The 17,554-nt window shown below is 60.0% G+C and overlaps 2 protein-coding genes and 1 pseudogene across 8 annotated transcripts in view; 1 reads left to right on the top strand and 2 right to left on the bottom strand.

The window, feature by feature from the left end:
• Nucleotides 1-479: 479 nt before the first annotated feature.
• OVOL1 (ovo like transcriptional repressor 1) lies at nucleotides 480-11,607 on the bottom strand. Of its 6 annotated transcripts, none has more exons than XM_036220566.1 (5): nucleotides 11,232-11,607; nucleotides 4,451-4,668; nucleotides 2,620-2,809; nucleotides 2,099-2,402; nucleotides 480-2,057 (listed from the first exon to the last, which is right to left on the bottom strand). In XM_036220566.1, exons 1-4 carry the CDS (start codon nucleotides 11,329-11,331, stop codon nucleotides 2,107-2,109), a joined length of 804 nt encoding a protein of 267 aa, XP_036076459.1. In that variant the 5' UTR covers nucleotides 11,332-11,607; the 3' UTR covers nucleotides 480-2,057; nucleotides 2,099-2,106. The 6 variants fall into 6 exon arrangements, with proteins under 6 accessions (XP_036076459.1, XP_036076461.1, XP_036076460.1 ...); XM_036220568.1 differs by lacking the exon at nucleotides 11,232-11,607 and adding an exon at nucleotides 10,750-10,901; XM_036220567.1 differs by lacking the exon at nucleotides 11,232-11,607 and adding an exon at nucleotides 9,674-10,728.
• The window catches only part of AP5B1 (adaptor related protein complex 5 subunit beta 1), an 18,777-nt gene continuing 12,702 nt past the window's right edge, over nucleotides 11,480-17,554 (top strand). The window contains exon 1 of one of the 2 annotated variants that reach the window (XM_016119402.2): nucleotides 11,480-11,591. The gene's annotated coding sequence lies outside the window, so the exon portion shown is untranslated. The remainder of the gene's footprint in view (nucleotides 11,592-17,554) is intronic. The other variant, XM_016119405.2, reaches the window with a different exon arrangement.
• On the bottom strand, nucleotides 13,810-13,928 carry LOC118603199 (annotated as a pseudogene).

The raw sequence follows: 17,554 nt of genomic DNA, 5'->3' as shown, positions 1-17,554 counted from the left end.
CGCTCCAGGCTTCGAGCCAGCTACCTAACGTCCCTCTACTGGGTGCCGATGACCCCTCCCTCGGACGGTGGCTGGAAGATCGAGCGAGCTCATGTGCATAGATGTGCCAACACGAGTGTGGCCATCCTGCGGCTCGGTGTCTGGCCTGTAAGCGACACGAACTGTGTGCCCCGTCATCTTCCTCCTGTGGCCCTGGCTGGATGCTGGGAAGAGAAGCTAAGTCTGGACCCCGAGTGACTGCACCGGCCTGGGGGAGAGCCCCGCGTCAGGACGTCAGGACGTGGGAGCGTCAGGCGGGTGCGGAGAGTCTGGGGGGCGGGGCGGGCGCCGCCCACGCTGTCTTGACTTGAGGCCCCGCTGGGGACCATAAAAGTAAAGCTTTGAATAGAAGGCATTAATTGTTTTAATTTTCCCCGCAAGTGGAAAAAGAGGCCTAAGAGACAAAAAAAAAAAAAAAAAAAAAAAAAAGCAGAAAACGATCGTTTCTTTGATTTTAATCGTTGAGGAGAAAGTTGTAAAATAAAATAGACAACACGGAGCCTCGCGCCTTCCTCGGACGGGCCCGGCGCGCAGGGACACAGTAATGTAAACAAACGGTTTTCGGATACTGTTATCTTATGCTATATAACTTCCAGAATACAGCAGCTCCCACACGCACTAACGTAAAATGAAACAAGAGTCTTCCAGAACAATCCGTACACCCCTGGGCGGGAGGTCAGGAGGCTGTGCCCAGCCGGCTGCGCTCTGTGGCTCTCTTCCGAGTTTGCCTTCTCCCTCTGCAGCAGGCTGGCTCCGACCCCAGCCTGTCTCTCCCCTTGGACCCACACCCCTTTCCTGTCATCAGCAGGAAATCCAGCCAAGCCAAGGGAGCCTGGCCGAATCCCTCCGATGGAGCAGACCAGCCCAGAGAGGCAATGCTCTCCTTAGGCGCTCGAGACCCAGCCTTGCCATTTGAAAAACAGTCAGAAAAAAAGGCTATAAATATAATTTGTCTGCCATCTAATACTGTCCTCCCTCCATAGGTGTCTGATGTGTCTGATTATTATTTTGTTCTGATTCATTGCTGCTGTCTAAGGGTTTCTGACTCAGCCAGGAGAAGAGCGGGCCTTGTCGCCCACCCCTGTACTCTCCTCGGCGCTTCAGGCCGTGGACTCTAAGCCTCTCGAAGCATCTCACCTGGCTCACCTCCAAAGCAGTAGCTGGACAAGCCCTTGACCTCTAGAATGGTGAGTTGTTCCACAAAAGGTCTGTTATCAGGAGATGAGCAGGCCCGTAGTGACCCTGAGGCTTGCCTTGAAAGGGTGTGGGAAAGAGGCAGAGACAGTGGGAGGAAGAGCAGAGCAGTGACATGCTGTCCTGGCAGGAGGGGAGGGACAAAGGGCAGTGCATCCTCCAGGCGGGGCGGAGGAAGGTCTCAGGAGGTACAAAGGATGGGGTGGGTCGGGCCAGCCACCCTAGCGCCAGGGCCCGGAGGTGTGAAATGTCCAGGATAAATAGAACCGCATGGGGAGGGAGGTAAGCCAGCTCCATCCTCTCTTAAAAATAGTCGCCATCAGCACCAAAAATATATTAATATCTATACATTTGTCACCTTTTAAAAAAAGGAAATAAAACCTCGTTGGCACCTTGCAGTCGGTTCCTTAAAGATGAGGTGATACGTGGAAGGCCCCGGGCTGTGCGCAGAGCCCCCGCGACCCTGGGCCTGAGCGGCCTTGCCCGGTGGGCCGCCACCCGCTCCTCCGCCGCGGTGGTGGCAGGGTGCTCTTTGCCAGGGCTCCCGAGTCTGTCATCCACGGGGAGCCAGCAGCCCCTGCCCCTGTGCTCCAGGCGGAGGTGACGGGATCCCCCTCCGGCGCCTCCTCTGCAGGTGGGCTGCTTCCATTCAAAGGCAGTGCTGGCCCGATCCCCGCCCCAGGCTTGTCCACGTGTGCCCAGGCTGGGGACAGCCTCGCCCACGATACAAAACTGTCTGTGGCCGGGCGAGCGCCTGGGGGCTCCAGTCCCCCCGTCACCGTCACCGGTGTCGCCGCAGCAGGGGAGGGCGGACTGGCCGGGGGGCGGGGGGCGGCCCGGCCCCTCCGGCTCGCCTCAGCGGGGGCGGGGCCCTCAGAGGTGGTGGCTGCTCTGCAGCAGGGAGGTGACGGTGTTGTGCAGGGCCACGGCCACCTTCTTGGAGGTCTTGCGCAGCAGCGGGCTGTCGGGGTGGTGCTCCTTCAGGTGCAGGACGTGGCCCTCCTGGCTCTCGGACGTGCAGCCACACTCCTCGCACACGTACAGCTTGGCCCGCCGCTCCTTGTACGCGTACTTCTGCTGCACGCCGTGTATCTTCTTGAGGTGGGACTCCAGCGAGCAGCGCTGCGTGAAGGCCTTGTCGCACAGGCTGCATTTGTAGGGCCGCACGCCTGCAGGGGAGAACAGGGCCGCGCATCAGGGGCCGGGCGGGGAGCCCGGCGGCAGCTTCCCGGACGCAGAGAGGTCTGTCCCTCTCCGACTCCCCAAGCGACCTAACTGATGAACTGAGGACTTCCGCCCTGAGCTCCGAGACGCCCCTCCCAGGCCGCCTGGCGCCCAGAGAGCAGGCCTTGCTGCCTCGGGCCCCGACCGTGGGGCTCCTCTCACCGGTGTGGGTGCGGACGTGCCTCTTCAGGTCGAAGGTGTCGTTGAAGCCCTTCCCGCAGTAGGTGCAGAGGTGCCTCTTGACGTCGTTGTGACACTTCATGTGGCGGTTCAGCATGCGCTGGTAGGTGAAGGCCTTCTGACAGATGTGGCAGGTGAAGAGGTCGCCACTGGGGCTGTCCCCCAGCGTCACCTGTGGGCGAGGACAGTGCTTGTGACGGACACCCAGGAGCTGGGACCGCAGGTCGGCAGACTGGAGGACACGCACACCAGCCCCTCCGCCCCACCGGAAAAGCGGCCTCAGCCCAGCGGCCGCGTCTCTGTGCCGCTGGCTCCCGGAGCTCCGGGGCGGCCGGGCTGGGGGGAACCTGCGGAGCGACGGCCGGCCTCCTCTTGGGCTCCTAAGTCTGCTTTCGAGGTTGCCACTCAGCCCCTTCTTTACCAGAGACGGGCGGCCAACTCCCCGTAGATTCATCATCAGCAACTCCACCTGCTAGAAAGTTCTCCTGACACTGAACCCAAATCTTTTTTTGTCACTTCTGCCCTCTCTTCTCACTCTATGCCTTAGGACAGGGACGAATGTCCACGACATGGTCACCAGGGCAGCCTTTCGAGGCTGAGGCCGCCACTGTGAGCCTGGCGTCCCCCCAGGGCAGCCCAGCCCCCTCGTTTTACTTGAGCCGGGCCTGACAGTGTGGATCGAGTCCCTCTGCCACCCTGACAACTCTCTCGCGTATCAACGTTTTTCGTTTTGGATTTGTCGGTTGGTTTTGTCATTACAGGAAATCTCATATCTATTCAGAAGGGGAGACGAGGTCTCGAGGCCCCACCTGCTACGTTCTGAGGTTGCTGGTGCCTCGTGGGTGCCCCTGTCACTGGTGCTGCCCCTGAGCTCCCTGGGCACCGGGCGCCCGTCACACCACGCCTGCTCCTTCTGCACGCTCCCGCGCCAGTGAATGCCCCTCATTGCCAGCCAGTCAAGACCTTCTGGGTCAGGACACTCCCCCACACCCTGCTGTCTTGCGCCCCCTTCTCCCCACGCCCCACCCCCTGGGGCCCGAATGGTGGGAGGAAGCGCGCAAGGGGACCGGGGGCACTGCGCTGGCTCTCTAGCCGACCGCCCAGCACGCAGGCTCCGTGGCTCCCCCCTCATTACGACGCGCGCTTGGCCCCTGCAGGTAGCAGAGGCAGTGACAGCGCCCACGGCCAGGGACAGTGCTGCAAGCACCTTCCACCAGCTCCCTGCTGGCAGGGGCCGCCAGGTCCCGGAGGAGCCGTCTGGAATGCAGGCCCAGCCAGGGACGCCCCTCCAAGGCAGGGGCACTTGCGTTGCCTGGCGGGCAACTGACTGCAACCTGGCCGAGCACGGCAGGAGGCGCTCGCCGGGCCTGCCCCCCGCCGGGCCTCGGATGCTGAAGGAAGTGGCAGACCTGGGTCTCAGCGGACCCCAGACCTCGCCCTCAAGGAGGTCCACACGTGGGACCAGGAGAAGCCTCATGTCTCCCTGACTGTCCTAGGACTTCAGTGCAGGGAGGTGGCTCCCTTAAGGCCAGAAATGAAACGAAACATTTCCCAGAATGGACTCCAAAGGGTTAAATTTTTTTTCGAACCTCACTGCTCCTGCCCCATGCATGACATTTTCACTTTAGACCCAGATCTCTTCTTTTCCAGCCCCCCCCCCCATCTGTGCCTTAGCAAGGTTCACTTCTCTGCAGAAACCTGGACCCAGATTCAAGGCCACTCTCTGCCCAGGCCTCATCGGGGCCATGTCTCCAGAGCTGTGCTCAAGGCTACACACACGCCCCTGGCCCCCAGAGGCGGTGTGACCGCGTACCTTCATCTTGGTGCGCAGGAAGCCATGGTCTCTGCTCTGGGGGTCTGCCAAGCGGCCCACGTCTTCAGATGGCAGCCGGGCCACCACGCAGGGCCCAGAGGCCACGCTGTAGCTGGAGTCCCGAAGGCTCATGTCCAAAGCCAGGGGGCAAGAAGGGGGTTCAGCCACCGATGGCTCCGGCTCCTGGTAGGGCTGTGGTGGGCAGAAGCCCAGGCTGACTGCAGAGAGAAGAACGGCCAGGTGAGGGGCTTGATGGAGAAAAGAGGATTCCGTGAGGTTTCAGGGAGATTCTCCGGCACTGAGCTGGCTGGGGCCTGCAGCCTCCATCCCTCCCCCCGCCCCTCGCAGGCATGTGGCGGAGCAGGGCCACCCCCAGCCCACCACACGCCGCACCTCCCTCCCGCCCCATTAAGGTAATTACAGGTGACGCCAGCTAAGCATCGCGACCCACAGGTCTGCCCGCTGAGTAATTTGTGTCTTAGCGGAACTGGGAGGACCGAACCTGCCCTGCCAATCATCCCTCTGGAGTTGTCTGCCTGCCCTGCCCAGGCCAGTCCCTCTAGATTCCAGGTCTCGTCCACACTCCTGCAGGGACAAAGGGCACCACGGGACGCCTTGGTGACTCATTTCTGCCCCAGAAGGGTCCCTGGCGGCCTGCGCCTCTCCAGGCCTCTCCTCCAGGCAGATTTAGCTGCTGGCCTTGGGTGACTGGGTGCTCCTAGCCCCGTCCTCCGCCAGACTGGCCAGTCCCCGCTGTTGAAGCCCAGTGGGACTCCTCCCGGCCCAGCTGGGCAGGCAGACTGGGCGGGGCGGAGCGGGCTGAGCGGGGCAGGTCAGAGAGAGGCAGGTGGAAGCTGCACGGCAGTCTCGGTGGCGTGGCAGCCGGCCAGGCTGACGTAGCCCTCCCCCGCAGCAGGGACCGCTCGCTGCAGCACGGCTCAGCGAGGGCTGGGCTCCCGCCCTCTGTGGCACCGATACCTGGCAGCCTTTGACATCACCACGCCCCACGACAGACACCTCACGCTAAACGGGGCCCTGGAGGCTTGGCCCTCCTCCTGACTACCGAGAAAGAGGAAGAGCCCTGAGTGACACAGAGCAGCCAAGTCTCCGAGCCAGCAGAGCTGGAGCAAGCAACCTGACGTTTTGGTTTAGTCAAGACTTTTCTTCCCAAAAGACTAAGCTCTGTCCTGAAAACCCATAAGCCAGGAACGGTTTCCAAGTCTCAGAGGGAAAAATCAAGACAAGCCTAGAAAGACAGGATGAGTGAGCTTCAGGCGAGGGACTTAGAAAGTCTAGTTGGGGTCTCAGACCCATGACAAGGCCCTCTGCACCCTGCCACCCGTAGTCCCGAGACAGTGGACCAGGCCCCGGGGCAGGAGGGCTGCCGCCCTTACCTCCTCTCCCAGGACACAGTGGCGAGGCGAGGCCCGAGGTGGACAGACAGGGCTGTGGAGGAAGGCAGACTACGAAAGCACCGAAGTTTCGGGAGAGGCCCCGGCTCTCGCCCCCTCAAAACACAACAAAGGTCTGACAGGGGAGGAATGCGCCAGCCTGCCGCCCAAAACCCGTTCTGCTGGCACTGGCGTCCGTCTGTCCGGGGGACTTTAATGAGCCACCTCACTCTGGGAGCTGATTCACCAGTGCCTGGCCCTGGCCCTGGCCCGGAGCTGGCGCGCGCCTCTCCGAGCCCCGGAAGGCCGGACAGCAGGCCCGAGCTTGGGGGGCCCTCTTTTCTCCCCACGGTGACGGTTGCCTGTGCACATGTGCCTGGGGACAGGGGAGGACAGGGGCGCGTCAGAGTGGCTGGCAGCGCCGATGCCAGTTTAGCAGCTTTTGAAGATCTTGGCCAAGAATTCCCGGCTGAATGACAATCTCCACTTCCCAACCCAGGCGGGGACAAACAGGAGCCGCTACGCGCGTCTGCCTTTCAGCATCGGATGGCGTGAGCGAGGCTCCCGAGAGCTGGAGCCGGGCCACGCTGCCTGCACCTGGAGCAGCCGAGGGGAGAGGGACAGCAGGTGAGGGTTAGCTGGTGGCCACTCTTGACTCCCTTGCTCCAGCAGGTAGGGGTTCACGGTTGGGATTCTAGGGATCCAAGCCGGTGGGGGAGGACACCTATTTCCGACGCCTGCCGCCCCCATTCCAGAGAAGCCCTGACGCCATGGTGCTGAGGCGCTGCGGACGGGGAGTGAGCCTGCCTGGTCCGAGCCGCCTCTGCCCCTCGGCCCCTAGCGAGGGGCGGCCGCACGGCCGCAGGGGCGCAGATGTTTACCCTCCCAGCTGCCCGGCCAAACCCGTCTCACTGCCACCCCCAGAGTGTGTCCCCGCTGCGGCCGCACGCACAGGGAGTGCTCAGCGGCGAGCCGCCCCTGTCACTGGGTGTCACTGAGTGGCAGGAGGCAGGAAGCAGAACTGGTCGGACCCTGCTTGTGCGGCCCTGTCCCCTAATTAGATGTTTCCGGCAAGGCGGCGTCCGCTGTGGCTACTCACTGCCCGCCCACGGCCGTGGAGTGTGGCAAGGCCACAGCAGCCCGGCCCTCCCCCCACACCCTGGGGGGTTTGCGGGTTCCTCTTATGTTGGTCCAGCGTGCCTCCACCTGCATGACATGGAGGACGCAGGCCAGGGCAGATTCCGAGCTGGGGGCCTTCGCTGCCTCACCCTGAGCAAGTCCCCTCTCTCTGGGATTAAAGGCTTCTGGCCCGAATACTGGACAGAGTGCCGGGTCCTGCCCTAAGGCCTCAGGCCAGGGCTGGGCAGCAGGCCTGGTCCCCGGCTCTCTGGGGAGAGCAGGTGAAGCAAAAGTGAGGACGCTTCACCTCTGACCACACGGGGCTGGTGCTGGTGCTGGGGGTTCGCTCGGCCCCGAATGGGGTAATGGGGTGGAGGGAGCTCAGTGTGTCAGCGCAGCCCAAGTTGGTGTTAGGTGGCCTTCCACCCTTATCAGCAAGGGGCAGGGTCTCCTGTGCCCGTCCCCTCCAGCCCCAGCAGGGCGGCCGTCCATGCCTGAAAGGAAGCTGGTGCCGGCCAACTGGCAGAGGCGGCCACGCCGGAAACACAAGGGGTCCGCCCGTCTCTCGGCCTGGTGCCTCCGTTCTGGGGTCCCCCTTCCCCAACCACTTTTCACGCCGTGTCCGTAATGAAGTGGAAACTGTGCACGTCCGCCCTCGCACCGAGGTGGCCAACCAGGGTCTAAGCTTCCATTTGCATCCTTCCCGCCCTTCGGCCCAGCACAGGGCTAGGCGCCCCTCTGCGACTCCACGCAAGACTCGTTTAAAGTGAACAGCATTAAAAAGAAACCCTGACGTCAACAAAAGCCACGCTTTGCTCCCGTCCTCCCTGAGCCCAGAGGACTTGCCCTCACTTGCTCTCTTTTCTGGGACAAATGGTCTGGCAGGAATCTGCCTTGGGTCACAAGCTAGGGACACCATAGCTTGGGTGACAGCAAGCCATGGGACAGGTGGGAGCCCCGTCTAGCCCAGTGGCCGAGCCCAAGTTGCTCTTCTGTCCCCGCGCACCGTCTGGCTGTCTACTGTCGCAGCCTTGCTTCCTGGAGAGCGTGGCAGACCGACCTGTCCTTCGCTGCCAGAGCTTCCAGGAATTATAAGAATCACCATCGTCAGAGACCTAGGCTCTCCCCGCCCCGACACGTGTATTCTGGGGTCCAAAGTTGACTTTCTCGGCCTTTCTAACTTGGCCTGGAAAGAGCGCTGCCCAGGTCCCCATACTGCCTTGTCAGGCTGAGAAGATGCCAGTCCAGCTGCCTCCCTGGGGTGGGCGCGTGCTGATGAACTGGCCGAGCCGACAGCAGAGGCTCCGAAGCTGGGGGAGGTGGTGGCCGGGGGCCCAGAAGAGGATGTGGGATGCTCGCGGCTGGGAGCATATCATCCATCCGGCCTCCATTCCAGCTCCCAGGCTCCGGCTGCTCTCAGGAGCCTCTCTGGCCTAGAGAGACTTGCATGCACCCAGGTGGGCTTTGGAGGACCGCTAGGAGCTTCTCCTTCCATCCAGGAAATGGAATTTAGCCCCTGGGTACAGGGGGCTGGGTTCATCCTCAAGAAACCAGCACTACCCAGCACTCCACAGTCAATATTGACATAACAAAGAGGCAACACCGCAGGGGACCAGGGGGCTGAGAGGAGTGGAGAACCAAAACAGGGAGCATCTTACCCTTAACCGCAAACCTTTTCAATGCTCCCAGCGTGAGTGGAGCCATCTCCTGCCTCCTGTGGCCCTCCGACACTGCTGGGCTCTTCCCTAGCTTTGGGAGGAGAGTAAGGAAGGCCCGGGGGGGGGGGGGGGGAGTTTGGTGCCAGGGGTGGGAACCTCTTGAATGTGCCTCGGAAAGTGGGGGTGATGGGGGCGGGGGGGCCCTGGAGTCTGAGCTGTCAGGCTGGTGCTCAGGGCCTTCAGTCAGTTAAAAACAAAAACAAAAACTTCCAGGCGCTCTCTGCTGCTTTAAGGGTCTTGGAGGACCCTGGCGGGAAGGTCAGAGCTCAAACACTTCCCTGTCCCCCAGCCCTCCCCATGCCTCGCTCAGTGGGAACGGATGGAGTCAATGCTTAGCTGGTCACAAGTGCCCCGTCTGCGAGGCGGGGTGAAGGAAACGTGCCCAGCCGGCTCCTGGGGTCACGGTCGACTGGTGATGGATGGCCCAGCCAGGGGACAGGCCACCACAACACCCCCCCTCCCCACCTACCCCACTCTTAAGCCATCTGAAGCACCCGAGCATGGCCCGAGAACATTCCATTTATTTCCAAAAACTGTGGGAAAATTCTCCAGTGGGCCGCATGGCTTTTGAGACAAAATTAAGTTCTTTAACTTCTACCTTTTATTTGACCCCACAGGACTCTCCTTTGCCAGAGAGATAAGGGAAAATTCTCACCTAGGACCTCCAGGTAAGACCCCCACCCCACATCCGGGGACCATCTCGCAGAGTGAGCGGCCTGCCTGTCTCCCTCACCTGAACAGCGGCAGCAAGCGACACACTCAGAAGCCCTTCTCTGCACCTGGCGGGCAGCCCTTGAGGTCCCCGCTGCCACTCCCACGATGGCCCCCCCAGAACTGCGGTGGGGAAAATCACTAGGACACCAGGAAGTCAATGATTTCAACCAACGGAATTTCTTTGTCCTTCGTAAATGTCAATCCATGATCTGTTACTGATTGAGATGTGAAATAAAACTAAAAATAACAGCACACTGAGTCTCGCACAAGGCTCAGCTCACCTTTACCACAGTCCAAGTTCAGTTTATCAGATCCCAAGGGGCAGCTGAGCAGCAAGCCAAACACAGGTGAGGGAGGAGGCGGGAGCAGGAGGCCGCCCCGCGCATCACCAGGCCTTTCTGGTTACGGAGCTCCAGCCAGCTTGCCAGGGAACTTGGGGACGCGAAGAACTGTAAACAGAGCCCTGGGCCCACACCCTGATCCACCTCAGGTGAGGCGGGGACTCACTTCCCTTCGTCTCAGTTTCCCCACTGGAGTCATTAGCAACGACCGTTTTAAGGAGGCCCCAGAAAAGGGGCCTCTGAGCTTGAGATAAGGACAAGCTGTGAAACCTCCCGCCAGGGCCACAGGTCACCGGATCCCGGCGGGTCAGACCCCAAAGGTCTCACCGCTATGCCCGCCGACTTGGACCATGTAGGCAGGAGAGAAACTGAGGCACCAGCCCTCACGGGGCCCCTCACTGTCCTCATTTCATGACTTTCCTACAAGGCCTAGGGCGGTGCCAGGGAGCCTGCGGATCAAGGGTCAAAGTCGGTTGGTTAATTACAACTTCTCCCCCCTCCGAGGCCCTGGGCAGGGTGTTGGGCGCATCCCCCACCCCACCCGCGAGGCCCGGGGAGGGGCGTTCGGACGGAAACCGGCTTTCTCAGGCCCGAGGATTTGGGCGGTGAGGGTGGAGGACAGAAGGAGCGGAACCGACCTCAGGGCTAACGGAGGAAGATGCCACCGGAGGAAGAAACGACTCGGGTTACTCATTCAAGGTGGATCCCGACACCACCACCAAGGCGTTTTCCAAAACTAAACTGGGTGCACCCGCTTCCCCGGGGCCTGGTCCCCTGGCGGTGTGGCGCGCCCCCTCCCCCCGATCCTACTTTCGGCTCAACTGTATCCTCTGCCTGGTCGAAGGAGGCGCGTTTCTAACGGAGGCGAGGCCTGATCCCACCTTTGTCTTCAGGGCAAGGGTGCAACCGGGCGCCTGCCCCACGGTCTCGGCGCACCCCGCCGGCCCGACCCGCACCGCGACCTTCTGGGCACCCGCGTTGTGGAGCAGAGGGCGGGATCAGTGAAGACGGCTTACACAAATCTCAGCCCAAACTCCATCTCGCTCCCTGCCCCCCAAAGCGGCATCGCTCCAGTGCCCTCGTCCCGCCTCATAGAGGTCCCGACTTTCTGGATTTTACGACGCGAGAGTGGAGGGTCGCCTCGGCGGTGGCACGCCCGGCGGCCACCCCGCGCCGCGGCTCAGGCCGGTGGAGAAAGGGGGGCGCCGCGCGCGCTCGCGCGCCTCGGACGGACCGAGCCTGGGAACGGCTCTCGACCCCACCTGGCGGCCCCCGCCCCCACCCGGCGCCTCCTTCCGCCGCCCCGGCCCTCCCCTCCCCTCCCCTCCCCCAGCGCCCAGGACTAACGGGGCCGCGGCCGCTTAAACATTAAATCGGGCGCCCCAACTGCGCCGGCCCCGGGCTTCGCATCGCTGAGTCCGGCACGTCCGCCGCCGCGACGCTGCCGCGGGCCGGAGGGCGGCGGGGACTCGGGGCCCGCCGCGGGCGGGCGTCTCACCTGGCACGTAGATCTCGCCGCGCTCCTCGTCGGGGAGCTCGCTCCAGTTCCTCTTGCACGTGGAGACGCACGGCTTCTTCACCAGAAACGCGCGGGGCATTTTCGAACCCTGTTCGCGGGCCGCCGTCCGCTTCCGTGACCAGGGGCAGCGGCGTCTGGTCCCACCTTTCCCGGGCCGGGCTGGAGGAGGCCGCGGGGAGGGCGCAGGCCGGGCAAGGAGTCGACCAAGCTCCCCCGCGTTCCTCCGAGGGACCGAGCCGGGACGGCGCGCGCCCCTTTCCAACTCCGCGGAGCTGTCGCCGACCTCCCTTCGAAGGAGGCCCCTGCAGCCAGGTGCACCGGGCGAGGGGGAAGCAATAGGTGAGCGTCTCCCGGCTCGACTGGCGTCCCCCGCGGCCGCTCGGGAAGTCTTAAAGTGCGAGCCGGACGGACGGGTTCACGCTTTATTGGCTCGGGGCGGTGTGTGTTGGTGGCTGAGGCGGGGAGGGGGGTGATCTGAGCTAATTAGCTTGGAGTGGCCCGGGGAGCGACGGCGCATGCGTTGGGAAATAACGGTGACAACCCACCTATTTGTTACCTGTCGAACCGGTTTCCATTCCGCTGCCGGTGAGGTGGCCTCGCGGCCTGGGCGGGGTGGCCGAGCGGGGGCGGGGGGCGGGCGCGGGCACCCAGCACCCGGCTGCCCAGCCGGCTCGGCCGCCGCCCGCCGGCACCTCCCCGCCGGGGTGCAGCGTTCGCCAACGGGAGTTTGGGAGTTTCGGAGGGAGTAGGGGAAGGGAGGGGGCAACGTTATTTGCACCGGCGCTTGCACGCTCTGTGGGTGATGAAATAAAATTTACCCAACTGGGCCAGGCCTGGTCGGGGCGCGCCCCGGGCTCCCGGGGAGGCGCGAAGACGTCGGGCGGGAGCGGGCGGCGCGGCCCACACTTGTCGAACCGGGTCTGGGCCCAGGCGGCCTCAGATCCTAAAGGCCTGGCTGAGCAATTCGTGGTGCAGCCCAGAGGTATTTGCTGAGTGCCAGCTGCGTGCCAGAGGCTCGCGGGGCTGCGGCAAAGCGCAGGCCGGTCGCGGGACAGGCACAGGGCCGTGATACAGAGCGGAGAGCGCTGAGCGCTGGCGGGGGAAGTGTGGAAGGCTTCATGGAGGAAGGGGCCGTTTAAACTGCTGAGGCCACCAAGATCCCAAAAGACCCCAGGGCCTTAGTCATTGGGGCTAACACACCCGCAATACCCCTCATTTTGTCCCAAATGGTCAGATTTCAGCTGCAGCAAAGCTGGAGGTGAGCTCATGGCCTAGGACCCCTGACAAAGTCAAGCCCAATCTACACTTTGCTTGGCTGCAGCCAGGATAGGCAGGTCGCTCATGTCTGTTTCTACCTAAACCCTTGGCTGAGGTTCAGCCTGATACCCCCATCTCCAACCATTCATTCTGCTCTGCCCAGTCCCCAGGCCCAGCTGGAGGGAGGCCCACCTTCCTCAGAAACCAGGGACCACTTGGTGGCCTCCGTGAGGCATGTCACTGTGACTTTTGGCCACAGCTGAGCTGATCTTACCAGCTGACCTAGTCAAGGCAGGGATGGGACCCTTCCTCTTTTTAGCTCTCTCCCTATCTCCTATAAAAGAGATATCTCGAGTCCCTACCACAAACACACCTTCCTCACATATTAAATATTTGCTGGAACATATTAGGAGGAAATGCATTTGATAAATGAATTGACACAATTTAAATGTCAGGAGTCAAAAGATGATGGACTTCCATGCAGCTAGCTAGTCGAAGAGGATAGTTTTTCAAGGGAGAGGCCCTTTACACTGCCCCCCACACTTTTGTGGAGCATCTCCTAGCTGGGTGCGGGGCAAATGAGCTTCCTCCTCCTCCACTCCTTCCTGGAGCCTGTACATTTAGCCAAGGGGCTTTCCTTTCCAGCCTGTTTCCTTCTCTGTCACTTGAGAACCCTATCACCTACCTCCTGGGGTCCCTACGAGGGGGATGTGGGCTCTGGCAGGGACATTAATGTTTGCCCCCTTCCCCTTCTTTTCCCAGGGCTCAGCCTTCATGCAACTCACACTTCCCTGTCAACCTTCCCCTCTTACCCCAGACTCTTTCTTTCAACTGACATTAAGTGAGCACCTACTGTGCACTTATCTTTTGAATAAACCCTAGAGAAAAACAGTCTGTCTAGGAAAGAGGTGAATTTAGTTCATTCACTCAACAAATATTTATTAAGCACTTTGGTTGTGCCAGACCTTGGGAGGGGCTGGTACTTAGTAGGTGCTTAGTGACCGTGGACACAAGAGGCAACCTTTCTCACTTGGAGAACAACTCAAATGTCTTCACTTGTGAGAAGAATGTTACACAGTGTTTGGGATGAGGCCCCGGGAGGAAGGGATGCTCATCATGCCGTCTGCTGCCCTATCTCCTTGTCTGCTGCTGCGTTTGGAACATAGTGGGTAAGCAATAATGTTGGTCAAATGAATGAGTATCTTTTTTTTTTTTTTTTTTAAAGCGAGGCAACCCTTGGTTGACCTCACAGATTGCAAGGACCTTGTCAGCTCACAATTCCTTGTTTTTTACATTTTTATGCCTGCAGCACCTGGTCTTCCTAGGTGGTCCCCCATCCAAGTACTAACCAGGCCCAACCCTGCTTAGCTTCCAAGATCAGAACGAATTGGGCTCGTTCAGGGTGGCATGGCCGTAGACTTATTTTTCTCGAGTCACGTGACCCATTCAGCTTTTCATGTTCCGATTTTTGGTAGAGGCATGGATGTAGAGTTATTAGAAAAGTTCTTTATTATTTATTCTTTTTTTTTTCTCTACATCCGTGCCTCTACCAAAAAGTTCAGTGATAAAAGGTGACTGGAGCTGGCTGTCGGGGAGAGACTAGAGTGGTGGGTACTGTGGACAACGTGCCTATCTAAAGGGGCAGTAACAGTTGTGTCATTCCAGCACAGAAACCCAATGTGGCCACATCTGTCCATTTTCCAAGAGAAGCTGGAAATCCAGATTGTATGTGAACTCTACCAATTTTTAAATTCCACCAATTTCCAAAAATTTAAAAAAATATGGACTGAGTCAAACGAAATGAGTCATATTTAACCCATAAGTTGTTGGTGTGTGGCCCGTGGTTCATGGGCAGCTCCGGAACCAGACAATGTTCGCGAACTTGGGTAAACACCAAGCTCAACTGTGAGCTCCAGCAGGGCAGGCACCCTCTGCTCTGTTCACACAGTGCCAGGTAGATATCGTTCATTCATTCTTTAATTCAACCACCAAGTACCGAATACCGGCATTATGCTAGACACAGGGAATCCTGCGACGCAAGGCAAAGAGCGAAGAGTCTGGAAGCGTGACGCAGGACTTCATCTCGCGATGGGACATTGACAGGTCGGGGGTACGGAGACCCGGATGAGAGGTAGGAGCCAGCTGTGACGAGCAGGAAGCGCCTGACCCGCAGAAGGAAGAGCTGGGGCAAAGGCCTCCGAGTGGGAGTAAGCCTAGTGTGTGTGCGATGAACCGAAAGGAGGCGGCTGGATCCCGAGGGAATGGGAGGCTGTGGGAACGGAGCTGGGAGAGGCAGGTCGGCTATATCACGTGAGGCTCCGTGTGGTAGGAAGTCTTGGGGTCTGTTATGGGGAATGGAGTGTGTGTGTGTGTGGGGGGGGTGAGGGCGGCAGCAGGGGGGCTGCTGTAATAGTCCAAGCAGGAGGGGATGGTGGCCTGGGCCAGCTGCAAACAGAGCCACGAGTATTGATTCTAGGTGTTCCGAGTAGACATCTCTCGTTGGTACACTGGACAGGGGGGTGAAGGAAGGTGAAACCCCAGCAGGCAAGCGAGGGCCATGCTCCCCAAAGAATGGTAGCTGGTATTCTCCTTCGGTGCACGGCTCACATCCCGGGCAGCCAAAGGAGAGCTAGGGCAGGAATTGGATGGAGGGAGGAGATTTGGAACCACCCCTTCCTGCTCTCAGAGAAGCCGTCCGGGAGGAGCCAAGATGGCATGGTCGCTGAAGGCAGAAGGGCTTATGGGACCTGAGATGTGCTGAGAAGACAAGCAGGAAAGAGCCCGGGCAGCTGGGCTGCCCAAGACTTAGTCTCTGGGGACTCGGGCCTAGCCTTAGGGCCTGGGGTCTGAAGGGCCATCGGCCCACCTCCTGACCTTGTTAAGGCCTCAGCGTACATATCTGTGAAGTGGGGCTCCTAGTTCCAGCTCTGCTCCTTGGAACTGTAGAGTGATGCTCTCAATTTATTTTTGCCCAGAAGCCTAGCAGCCTTTTGAAAATGGACGCAGCCTTGAAGCAGGCCAGCGGTGCCCCTGGCCACCGAGGCCTCTGCTTGCCTCAAACAATGGCCTTTCTAGCCCTGTTTGACAATAGCCCCGTGGATGCTGCAGAGCCCCTAACACACTGTTAGTGCTGTGGTGCCATGGACTCCTCCATCTCTTGCTGAGTTCCTGCTTATGGTTCTCCCAATCCACTGCTAGGGGGAGTCAGGGATGCTTAGGGCCTGGCAGGGGGCAGGGGGCTGCATGTGGCCTGGGGGATGGTGGGTAGAGGCGGTGGCTCCAGGCCAGGTGGAGTCTGAGGAATGGTGCAAGGGGAAGCCATGGGTTCTCATCCAAGGCCAAGGAGCTGGGTTAGGCTCACCACTGTGGCCGCGTGTCTGGCCTGCCAGACTTTTCATTCTCACAGTTCCCTCGGCCCTCTCCATCAGCCCTCTAATATTCAGGGCCAAAGACCAGAGTGAGCCCACCTCCCTCATGCACCCACCGGCAAGTCCTGTCGGCCCCCACATCACAGGCATCCACCCACACTTCCATCTCCATGGTCACCACCCTGGTCCCAGCCCCGACCGTGTCTTAGCTGGACCCCTTAACAGCTTCCTGTCCCGCCTCCCAGCCCCCTCTCACCTCTCACAGCCAGTGTGTCCCCTCAGCTCAAACCCCCCCGCCCCGCCAGTGGCTACCATCACAGCAGGAATAAGGTCCTCGAGGCCAAGTCTCTCCTGGCCGCCTGACCCCATGCCTCTCCCTTCTCACTGATTCTGTCTGTGCCAGACACACTGCTCGCCCTCCGTCCTCTGGGCAGGCCAAAGCCCGTTCCCAGCTCAGCCCTCTCAGCTACGCCTTGTGCCTCGAACGCTTTTCCCTAATTGGTGGCTGACTGCCTCTTGTCACTCAGGTTTCAGCCAAATGTTCCCTTTTCTGAGAGGCTTCTGATCACCTCGGCTAAATCCTTGTCCCCCCAGTCACCTCTTTCCTGTTACTTATTCTGTTTTCTTTGCAGCATCTTTTACTCTGTGAAATTTTCATTTGTCTTATTTGTTGCCTGTCGCCCTCTCCTACTGTGTAGGTTCTGAACACGAGAGACCTCTTTTAATACCACGTTGGTCGCTTTATTGAGATATAATTCGTATACCATAAAACGCATCCTTTATGGTATACAATTCAGTGGTTTTACTGTCTTCACGGAGTTGTGCAAACCATCACCCCAAATGAAACCCTGTACCCATTAGCAGCCACTCCCCCTTCCTCCCGACCCCTGGCGCCCACTGCTCTGCTTTCTCGCTGCGGTTTTGCCAATTGATATGTTCTTATTAAGACACCCCTGTATCCCCAGTACTCAGTGCTGTGAGGATGGGTCGATCCCATCCCCCATTTTACAGGTGAGAAAACTGAGGCTCAGGACCCCTTGGGAAACTGTCTTTCCTTTTTCTAAGCTTTGTGTCTAGTGTCTCCCTGCAGCCGGGCTACACTGGGGAGGATGGAGACGGAGCAGGAAGAAAAAGAATGAGGTGTGAGTATCAAGTGGAGAGTTCCCTGCTCAGCCACCTGGCTGAGGCCCATACCTGGCCCCTCTCTCAGAGGTCACCTTCAGGGGCAGGCCTGCTGACTGCGGATTGAGGGACCATGCATGCCCTCAGTGCTGGTGGGATGAGCTTAATTCTATGCCTGGACTATGCCAGGGACAGACCAGCACCACACTCCCACTGGGGAGCAGGGAACACAGGTGGGGGCGTGGCTTATGCCAAGATCTGGATACCCAAGTGGGCTGAGGCCAGCTGGTGGGGTGGAGGGCCAAGTCGGGGGCAGCGAGAGGCTGTTTGCTAAAGTCCAAGCTCTACCACCTAGGAGCTCTGTGACTTTGGGCAAGTGACTGTACCTCTCTGGGCCTTTCTTTCCCCAACTGTTCATGGTACCAAAGTTGCCATGAGCCTGTGAGTCCTTGTGGATGCACCTACCACAATATCGGGCATCACATGTAGGTACCCTCCCTTCAGACCCCAGGCCCCAAGGAGCCTAGATTCAGGCTGGCAGCTGTCAGAGGCTGA

The sequence above is a fragment of the Rousettus aegyptiacus genome, unplaced genomic scaffold, assembly GCF_014176215.1.
Source record: "Rousettus aegyptiacus isolate mRouAeg1 unplaced genomic scaffold, mRouAeg1.p scaffold_m13_p_5, whole genome shotgun sequence".
Classification (NCBI taxonomy): domain Eukaryota; kingdom Metazoa; phylum Chordata; class Mammalia; order Chiroptera; family Pteropodidae; genus Rousettus; species Rousettus aegyptiacus.
This window is presented reverse-complemented; position numbering and strand designations above follow the sequence as displayed.